The sequence below is a fragment of the Camelina sativa genome, chromosome 16 (genome assembly GCF_000633955.1).
Source record: "Camelina sativa cultivar DH55 chromosome 16, Cs, whole genome shotgun sequence".
Lineage (NCBI taxonomy): Eukaryota > Viridiplantae > Streptophyta > Magnoliopsida > Brassicales > Brassicaceae > Camelina > Camelina sativa.
This window is the reverse complement of record NC_025700.1, coordinates 10,725,962-10,736,570: the sequence shown is the minus strand read 5'-3', so window position 1 is coordinate 10,736,570 and position 10,609 is coordinate 10,725,962. Positions and strand designations below refer to the sequence as shown.

Sequence of the window (10,609 nt, the reverse complement as noted above, 5' to 3'; positions counted from 1 at the left end):
CTGTTTCGATTGGTGATATTGGAAACAGAAGAGTTCGTTTAATAAGTCAAGCTGGTGAAGACGATGATGATGGTAATGATGATCAGACATTCACAGAGCCAGAACTGAGACAAGGCCCTGATGAAGAAGAAGATGGTGATGAATCGATTGATGATGGTAACAATGATCTGCAACAGTCAACAGTAAGACGACCTGCAAGAGTTATATCACAACCAAGGTATCTATCAGATTATGTTATCCATGATGAGGAACTTGATGGTCTTCTACTGTCTATTAACGAAGAACCCTGGAATTATGCTGAAGCTTCTAAGTCAGAGATTTGGATAAGAGCATGTGAAGATGAACTTGCGTCAATTGAGAAAAATAACACATGGAACCTAGTTGAGCTACCTTCAGGAGTGAAGCCGATTGGATTAAAATGGGTATTTAAGATCAAGAGGAATTCAGATGGAAGCTTAAACAAATACAAAGCAAGGTTAGTGGCAAAAGGGTATGTACAGAAACAGGGGATCGATTATGACGAAGTCTTTGCACCTGTGGCTCGAATGGAGACAATTAGGTTCATTATTGCTTACTCAGCCTCAAACGGATGGAAGATACATCACTTGGATGTAAAAACGGCGTTTCTGTATGGTGATCTCAATGAACAAGTGTTTGTTCATCAACCAGAAGGTTTTGTAGTCAAGGGGAGCGAGGAAAAAGTTTACAAGCTGCATAAAGCTCTCTACGGCTTAAAACAAGCTCCTAGAGCGTGGAATGCAAAACTAAACCAGACTTTGAGAGAGATGAAGTTTCAGAGGTGTTCTAAGGAGCCGTCCTTGTATTATAAGAAGATAGGGGAAGAGCTTCTTGTCGTTGCTGTATATGTGGATGGCCTGCTTGTTACTGGGAACTCTCAAGCATCAATTTCCGAATTTAAACAAGCAATGGCTGAGAAGTTTGAAATGAGTGACCTTGGACTGCTTACATATTACCTAGGTATTGAAGTAAGGCAACTCGATGAAGGAATCATTCTGAAGCAAGAAAGATATGCTCTTAGAATTTTGGAAGAGACTGGAATGGGAGACTGCAACTCAACTCATATACCAATGGACATGAATTTGAAGTTGTCCAAGTCACAAAGAGAAGGTGCTATTGATGGACAGAAATATCGAAGAAGCATAGGATGCCTCCGGTACTTGATTCACACGCGTCCTGATCTTGCTTATAGTGTTGGTGTTTTGAGTAAGTATATGCAAGATCCTAAGGTGTCACATGGAGCAAGTCTGAAACAGATTCTTAGATATCTTCGAGGAACATGCTCTTTTGGACTGTTTTACAAACGCACAAGTGAGGTCCGTCTTGTGGGATACAGTGATAGCTCGTATAATGTTGATGTGGATGATGGCAAAAGTACCACGGGACATATGTTTTATCTAGGTGAGTCGCCGATAACTTGGTGTTCACAGAAGCAGGAGATTGTTGCTTTGTCCTCGTGTGAAGCAGAATTTATGGTAGCCACAGAAGCAGCCAAACAAGCAATATGGCTTCAAGAACTCCTTGAAGAGATGACTGGGCGGAGAAGCGAGAGAGTAGTCATCCGGATCGACAACAAATCAGCCATTGCTCTCACCAAGAACCCTGTGTTTCACGGCCGCAGTAAACACATACACACTCGTTTCCACTTTATACGGGAGTGTGTCGAGAACGAACAGGTGAGTGTTGAGCATGTTCCTGGTAACTTACAAAAGGCTGATATTCTAACCAAGGCTCTTGGAAGAATGAAGTTTAAGGAGATGAGAACTCTTATGGGAGTATGTGAAGTGAGTGAAGATGATTCCAAGCTTAGGAGGGAAAATGTTGTTGTAAGCTTGGAATAACTTGAGGATAAAGTCAAGTATGTTTAGGAGAATCTAAATATACATGAGATAAGGATTAGTATGTCTTAAGAGAGATATGTTTGTGTAGACTTTTCCTATTATGTTTTGGTTTTGGTGTTGTCCTCTATATAAGGAGGTGCTAGTTTGTAGCACAACTTGTGTGTTGAGAGGCTTAAGGTTTTGAGATAGTTTCCTTGAGATTAATAAGAGAGCAATTCTTATTAAAATACTTGTGTTTTGTTCTTGTGTTCTGTTCTTGAATCCACATAACAGAGAACTTCAACAAGCATGTCTAGTCTTCTTGATCAGAATGTCGAACAGTAAGTACCTCTCTTCTAGAAGCTACATAATATACCATGAACGTAGACTTAGGATAATTCTTCTCATTTGTAATTATCTGTTCTAGTAATTATCTTATTTTTAATTAAGATTTTCTAGGGTTTTTTTTTTTTTTTTATATATATAGTGTTGTTTATTTTATGAGGAGGGTTTTCTCAAACCATAGGCTTCTGTGCTTCAGTGCTTCATCACACAAAACGTTTTCTGACCTATGTCTAGCGAATCGTATGTCAACCTTGAACCGAGAGTTACTTCACTAAACAGGGCAGAAGAAGATCCTATGGAACCAGACGATACTCGTGAAAAGGGTCAATCTGAAATTTCATCCAATCAAGACGAAGCTACTAAAGGTGACCCTGGTTTCAAAAGACCTTCTCAATTGACGAATATTTTAAAAACTGTTTTTAGATGTATTAAATGTATGATTCTTATTTCCTTAACTGCCATCTTGAAGATATTCATGGAGAAGGTTCACTGTCTAAAAATTTGGAGTCGGTACATGGCAAAAAAGCTGTATCCAGATACAATTCAGCTCTTGACATGATACTGAAGGTAAAGTCAACAACAAAAATAATTCAAAACCTAAACTCTCTTCTTCTGATTCAGCTCATTCTAATTTTCTGTTATTATCTCTTTACTAACTTATCTTTGATTTTTTTTTTTTTTTGGCTACTGCAGTCCCTCTGTAACATTAAAGTTCTTAAAGAAGATTTGGTGCACAATCGGCAACCATTTTCTGACAACCAAGTTCCGTCTGCACTACGTAGTTTCTTTTCTGCGTTTGTCTCGGAGCAGATAAAAGAAGAGGAACTCTATAGGCACTTACTGTCCAACTTGCTTGCTTCCCTAGAAAAAGAATTTCATTCCCTGGTTTGTGCAGATAAACATAAGCTTCTAAGTATTATTATTATTATTATTATACATAGGTCTGAATGTTGGCTTTAATGTCATTCGTTTTTTTCTTCAACTCATTTCAGTCAAGTGATGGTGCTGAGGTACTCGTCGCCATCCTCGAGTTTTGTCATTGGTGGAAAATTCAAGAAGGAGAAAGCTTGGTAACTCGCCTTTTTACGTTGGAGGTATATGAAAGAATGAGTTGTAAAAAATGCAGAAGGAAGCCAAATCATCCAGAGCAAAGTTCTTATGGAATCGTTATGCCTGCTGATTCTATCAGAGACTTAAAGGTGTGTTTCATTTTTTCCATATTTTTCTTTTGTACCGAAACTGGCACTTAAAAAATCCTGCTCTGTGATTATGCTCTGTGGTTTATATATATGCAGAGTGCTCTTGGGAATATAAAGTTTGAAGACATCCTTAAAATGATCCGCATGGAAGATAAAATGATATGTGATGTTAGAACAGGAGGCTGTGGAGAGACAAACTTTGTCCACCACACTATCAGTAGATGCCCACCTATCTTCACAATTGGTAAGTTTTGACCATGAATGTGTTCTTATCTACTCGTTTTATTTATTGTGGAACGATCAAATAGTTTGCTGTTTTTATGGGTTTGCAACATTAGGGCTGGAATGGGAGAAGAATGAAACTGAAAAAGAAATATCTGAAACAACAAAGTCTTTGGAGTGGGAGATAGATATCAGCAGGCTATATGAAGGCTTAGAACCAAACACCAAGTACCGGCTTGTGTCAATGGTAAAATCTTAAACAGGGTCACATATGTTTGCGCTATTGTTCTTCTGTATATCTTGTCTGTTAGTCTTAGAATATGGAATGCAGATTGGTTGTGGTGAAGAAGAAAAATACATTTGCATGGCTTATAAAAAGAACCGGTGGGTCAGTCTCACACATGAAGCTAAAATAGAAGAGGTAAAATGAAACAGTAGCCTTTGTCTTTCTTGAGCTGGATTGTGAACTTTGTTGGGTTAAGACATTATTGATATGTGCGGTATAGGTTGTTGGTAACTGGGAGAGTGTTGCCAGATTATGTGGGGAAAGGAAGGTTCGTCCAGAGATTCTGTTTTATGAAGCTGTTCAATGGCCTAACAAGTGAATAGAACAGTATGGGGGAACTGAAGTTTGCTACTTACACTAACTATGTTTGCGAATATTATTTATTTTCTTTAGTTTGATGGGATGATTTCTCCAGGTTCGAACCATGGTTTTTATAAACTGACCCCTATATATGATCTTATCGTACAACAAAAAAAAGGCATAATCGAACGATTTGGAAGCTCCATTGCTAGTACACGCATTCATGTTTTGAAACATAACTAGATTTTAAGTCGCGGAGACTATCTTTTTAAACTAAAAATTCAAATTTTAAATTTTATTTTTTTTATTAATTTTTTAATTTTGTTTAATGCTTAAGATTGTATGACTGTTATGTAATCATTTTACATATTTATTTCTTAACTTATTTTTGTATTGTAGCACTGAGGTAATGATATTTCAAATTATTAATAGTGATCTGAACTTGTCTCAACATCTAATCTTGTCCTGTAATATTTTTAAATTTTTATAAGTTTAATTTTCATAACATTATAAAGTTTAATTTTTTCTTATATCTGGTATAGTTATATAGTTAGTCTGAAGAACCAAAATAAAACAGATAAAAACTTTTAAATCACTATTTAATCATTAGTTTTTCTTGATTAATGTATATTAAGGCAAAGTTTAGAATTCTATATCTTTTTCTCTCATTTTATAAACATGAGCAGAAAAAATAAACATCCAAAAACTAACAAACACGCAGAGTTACTTAGTTTTTATAAGTTTTTTCTTTCGAATATATGTATAACAATTAAAGCAAAATTTATGGCATTTATTTGTTTGCAGATCCGATTTCTTATATTCGGATACATATTGTTGAGAGGTAAAATAAATGATAAAAATTTAGTTAATATTCTTTTTTTTTGTCAATATATTTAGTTAATATTATAATCGTGCGATTATGGTATTTTATGGAAATAAATACATAAATAAGTTATGATATATATAGTAATTTCCTAATTAAATATAGGAAATTTAAGTATATATATTTCCTACATATTTAGTAAGCAGTTTTGATAACAATAATTAAGATTTGATTTGATTTTAGAAGATTTAAAATTTTAAACAAAATATGACAAGATATTGTTATTTCATTTATTTATAGAGATTCCCGTATTTTCCTTATCATCCGCTTGATATTTTTTAAAAACAAATTATATGAAAAATTAAAACCGATGAACGTACTGTATTGGAGAGCTGCAAAGACACGGTTAGAGATTATGGAGAGTCAATAGATATTTCATAATATAGACATGTCAATTTCAAATTGAAAATATTATTTATCAGAGATACCTCGTCGAATCACATGAAATATAACAACTTACTCGGTGAAAAAGGATTTTTAGTGTTAAAAAGCTGAAATATTTATTTAATGAATACAAATCATACCTGTAAAAATAACCAACAAAGGCTTTAGTATGATATACCTAGTAAAAATCATTTGCCTTTGTTTATAGATAGGTGGGACGTCATGTTGTCAAATTGAGATTTTTAATTGAGGAAATCAAATAATACTGCACAGAAGTAAAAAAACAAATTGGTAAATGAAAATAAACTCAAAAGTCATTCTCTTTCATTGTTAATAATCTAGAAACATAAGCTATTGAAAGGCTCAATGAAGCTATTGCTTTTTTTTGCTAGATTAACATCTTTATCATAAAAGCAAAATGTTGAGGATGACCAACCCGAAATGGACTTGGTTCGAATGATCAAATCTGTATATAAAAAAGAATGATTTAAACTAAAAAAGAATGATCAAAACCTAGAACACATAATAAGAACCAGGGAGAGAAATTTACAAACCTAGAACACATAATAAGTACACAGACGACTATGTAGGCCGAATACATTGATCTATTGACAAACTTAGTTTATATAGGTAGTGGATGGTTAGGATTAAGTTTGGTCGAAAGCTAGAAAATCTTGCTGAGCAAGTTTAAGATATGAATTTGGACCAAACTTGGACATTTTGCAAATATGAATTTAATAGGCCGAGGATTATGCATTCCATTTTTGGAATAATTTATTATGTAGAGATGGTGTATTATTTTGTTTTAGAAAATTGGTTGTGTATCATTAAAAGTTTGAGAGATTATAGTAAACTTATAGATATGTTGTTGATCTAATGACAATAAAATATTATGTTTTTAGTCGATTTCTTTGATTTTAGTAATTGATTTTTTAAATTGTTTAGGGATCAATATTGCAAAATAACAATTTAAATAAGTACAAATAAAAGGGTAAAATCCAAAATGTATTTTTTTTAAACGTATATATAGATTTTTTTTTAAAAAAGAAGAAATAATCCAAGCTAGCTATGTAGTTTTTAGGCCTATCTTTTAAATACGTATCAACATAAGATAGATTCATGCTTATGAAGTAAGAAATTAGATACTTTATGAAGATCTTTATTGTGCAAAGAAACTAAAAGAGGAAAATTTAAGTGAAGAATACCAAAGTTAGTAAATATTGTTTACCAAAAAAAACTTTAGTAAATATTTAATTGGTATATAATAAAAGTTGATCTCCAAATAGCAAATTTAAGAACAATATATATTTTTATGTTCTAAACACAAATTATATGTATCTCTATTTGATAAAATCCTAATAACATAGACTAATGGACTTCTCATTGCATTGGGCTTTCTAAGGGATCCACTAACACTTAATATAAAACAGCACACCGATCTAACCCTAGAAAATGTTGAGAGCTTCCAGAAGTTTCTGTAAGTGACGCTGAACACTCAACAAGTGTCAAGGGTCTCTCTTCTTCAGTTCCTCCTTCTCCGTCTCGTCTCGTCTCGTCTCGTCGTCTCTCTCTTTGTCTCTCTAAGGTTCGTCGGGATCTTTCTCAAGCTTTCACAAAACCTTGTGTTCTGTAGTTGTGTAGCTTCTCTGAAATCTATAGCTCTGTGTGTACGTCGTTTTAATATTTGGGGAATTCTAAATCAAAAAGCTTGTCTTTGTGTAACTGTGTAGAAGAATGGATTTTGCTGCATCAGCTTTTGCTATGATGAGTAATTGGAGAGCAAATAATCCTCCTTCTTCTTCTTTCCCTCAGGTTCGTTGTAACTTTTTCTCAAGCTTTCAACTTCTTCTTCTTCTTCTTAGTCTTAAAGAAAAGAAAGTTCAAAACTTGCTGTAGCTCTGTGTGGTTTGATTAGTATTTGGGAATTTCTAAATCTCTTCTGTTGTTGTGTAGAGGGGTTCAAGTGTACCAGATGTTGCAGTTTTAAGGAGTTGGAGAGATCATCTTCCTCCTTGTGCTTCTGTTGTCAAGCTTTCTCAGCTTACTACTGTCAACAACAACAGAAACGAATCCTCTGTTTTCTCGTCTGGTGGATACAGCTGGTATGTGAATCTTGTTCTACACTACAAATTTTCAGATCTTTCATCACTTTTAAGTAAGAAAGTTTGGCTTTTTATAACCGATCTATCTCAAAATTATGAAAATCAGGAGATTGGTTGTGTACCCTAAAGGAAATGAAGAAGACAATGGAAAAGGATTTGTCTCAATGTATGTGGAACTTGACAAGAGCTGCCTCTCATCCACATCAGCACCACCCACGGAGGTCTCTGCTTATCTCTCTTTCTTTGTCTTTAACAAGAAAGAGAATAAGTATTTTTTAGTTCAAGGTTCGTATGCGCATACTCTCTCTGTCGTATGAATATATATTTTATGAATGCAGTGATATGTGTATAACATCCTTAACGTATTAACATGCAGATGTGGAAGTAAAGAAATTCGGTTCTTCAAGAACTGTCTGGGGAGTTTCTCAAGTTCTTCCAGTTGAGGCTTTCAGTGACCCTGCCAATGGATACATCTTGGAGGGAGAAGAACATGAGTTTGGTGCTCATGTGAAGATTGCTCCATCACCTGTCGCTGCTGCTGAAAACCTCCCTTTTCACAAATTCTCTTGGAGTGTTAGGGATTTCTCTCTTCTGAAACAGAGTGATTACGTCTCAAAAACCTTCCAAATGGGAGAAAAGAAGTGGTGAGTCTATGAATGTTTCTCTTTGTTTTTCTGATATAATTGTTGTCTTTAGTAGTAACTATTTCTAACAAGTGGACAAATAATGTTGTTTTACAGGACTCTAACCGTGTATCCAAAGGGAGACTCTAGCGCAGAGGGCCAATTATCCAGCTATGTGCATTTAGCTGAAGGGGAAAACTTACTGACGGGTGAGCTGATATTTTTGCGAGCAAAACTGCAGGTTCTAGACCCGCGTGGATCGAAAAACCTATCAATGTGCCGTAAGTAAAACAATATTGATGCTACTATTTCGCAATGCTTATTGTCAGTGCTAATGCATGGGATATAATAGATGCTGATGACATTTTCATTAGGCGTTCTTAACTTATGATGTCAGATATCCCACTATACATTGACTATAACCTAGTGGTTTTAAGTTTATAACTAACGTGATTTACACACTTTGTTTGTTTTGTAGTTCAAGGTTGGGTCATGACCTCAAACGCAGGGTGGGGTCTTCCTCAGTCCATGCCTTTAGCTGAAATTCAGGAGGGTTACTTGGACAATGAAGATACTTTGAATGTAGAGATGGAGTGCGAAGTTGTTAACGCCATCAAAAACCACCCCTTCTTTTAGGGTATCTACTGTTTAGCTACCTCTCTCCGTCTGTATGACTTACCTAATCTGTTTTATACGTAGAAATCGAATGTGAAGTTAACGCTCTATCTATGTTTAGGATTATCTTATTATTATCTACTATGCATGCATGTATGACTAGTCTGTTTTATGCGTAAAGATTGAATGTGATGTGAACGCTCTATCTATGTTTAGGATAAATCTAATTATCTCTATCTACCATGCATGTATGACTACTCTGGTGTATGTGTCCTTATTAGTTATTTAATTTTTGCATGTGTAGTGTTGTAGATCCTTGTTTCTTTCTTAAATCTGTTTTGTTATGGTTTTTGGTTTGGTTTATATCTCTTACTCACCAGTTTATTAAAGTTCTATGTGCGATTTAGCAATTTATTCTTGTCTTCTTCTAGGTAACACCATGTATCTGAGATGTCACTTAGATTTCAATAACCGTAGAAGATCCGTTCAATTGGCTAGAATCCTGTTGAAATCTAATTGATTAAATGTTCTGTAATTATTCAAGTTTCTAATTTATTCACATCCCACAAAAGAAAAAAGAAAAAAAATATATACATAATTCACAAGTATCTCACAAAATCTCAAAATACCATTAAATCTCATTTTTATATGATAAAATATAAACTTTTTCATTCCACTAAAAATTATATATATACTATTTCATCCTTTTTCATAATTTGATTTTTTACTAATGAATAATTACTTTTGCACAAAAAAAAGAATATATATATATATATATAAATGATTACTAAGAAATGTATTTGCAAATATAAAAACCAAACCAATATGGACGGACTTATGGGTTTGTTTGTTTTTGTTTCTTTTGATCATCTCCCAACTTCGAAATATTTCAGACGATAAGTGAGTTTTCGCACAATTTCTGGTTTTTTCTCGCACATCTGTTAATTCTGGGAAAGATGAAATTAAATCGTAAAAAACAGAGAGTGCACACAAGTTGTTCGATAAAATTCCCCACAGAGATATATCGAAGAAGAGTTGTTCGAAAAAGACGACACCGCGATTTTGGGTTTCTCTTGTCACGTTGATCTCACGTGATATAAAGCTTCGCCAACTCGCGTAACGTGGAACACACGTGATAAAAAGCTTTCATCTTGTTGTTGTTATCGTCTCCGTTTGATTTTTCAAAAGCATAGAGGAGTACAGACCAAAGTAATCGCAAGAGCCTTGAGGAGAATCGTTCGTTACTCTTTCTCGAAACATGAAGACTTCTCTTTCTCTTTTACTCGAAGATCCTGAGGAAGCACAACTCAAGAAACTTGTTAAAGGTTACTTCGACCAAGGAGATCACTTCAAGGCATTGGAGGCAATTGAGGATTCGATTTTGATTCGTGGGAAGGAAAAGGTTCCAACAATAGTTCATTACCTACAAGGTTCTTTCTTCTTCGAACAAGCGACTAATACAGAGAACAGTGACCTGAAATTCCCATTCTTTTTGGCTTCTGTTGTATGCTTTTCTCAAGATTGTGGTGTACACGCTTACTCTGCGATTGCACTGTTAGAATTGGCTAAACTGCTTGGCTCAGCATCGTTTTGCAGGAAAGCTCTGACCATTGCAAAAGAAGGCTTATTTTTTCTTGATTCTTTTGGTGGTTTGAGCTTGAGCGAGGGAAACACTAAAACTTCTCTTGAGAATGTAGTCCAAGCGGCAGAGTCAATGATCCTCCTTGGTGGCTTGAGCTTGAGCGAGGGAAATACTAAAACTTCTCTTGAGAATGTAGTCCAAGCGGCAGAGTCAATGATCCTCCTTGGTGT

The 10,609-nt window shown here is 34.7% G+C and overlaps 2 protein-coding genes across 4 annotated transcripts; both read left to right on the top strand.

The window, feature by feature from the left end:
• Positions 1,838 to 4,393, top strand: LOC104750319 (inactive ubiquitin carboxyl-terminal hydrolase 53-like). Of its 2 annotated transcripts, XM_010472107.2 has the most exons (9): positions 1,838 to 2,179; positions 2,463 to 2,548; positions 2,653 to 2,750; positions 2,877 to 3,068; positions 3,176 to 3,382; positions 3,479 to 3,626; positions 3,721 to 3,851; positions 3,936 to 4,025; positions 4,111 to 4,393. In XM_010472107.2, exons 1-9 carry the CDS (start codon positions 2,148 to 2,150, stop codon positions 4,207 to 4,209), a joined length of 1,083 nt encoding a protein of 360 aa, XP_010470409.1. In that variant the 5' UTR covers positions 1,838 to 2,147; the 3' UTR covers positions 4,210 to 4,393. The 2 variants fall into 2 exon arrangements, with proteins under 2 accessions (XP_010470409.1, XP_010470407.1); XM_010472105.2 differs by lacking the exon at positions 1,838 to 2,179 and having other exon boundaries at positions 2,210 to 2,548.
• Positions 6,911 to 9,042, top strand: LOC104750317. Of its 2 annotated transcripts, none has more exons than XM_010472091.2 (7): positions 6,911 to 7,042; positions 7,191 to 7,269; positions 7,411 to 7,559; positions 7,666 to 7,844; positions 7,936 to 8,203; positions 8,300 to 8,463; positions 8,661 to 9,042. In XM_010472091.2, the coding sequence occupies exons 2-7, from the start codon at positions 7,192 to 7,194 to the stop codon at positions 8,816 to 8,818; spliced, it is 996 nt and encodes a 331-aa protein (XP_010470393.1). In that variant the 5' UTR covers positions 6,911 to 7,042; position 7,191; the 3' UTR covers positions 8,819 to 9,042. The 2 variants fall into 2 exon arrangements, with proteins under 2 accessions (XP_010470393.1, XP_010470392.1); XM_010472090.2 differs by having other exon boundaries at positions 7,188 to 7,269.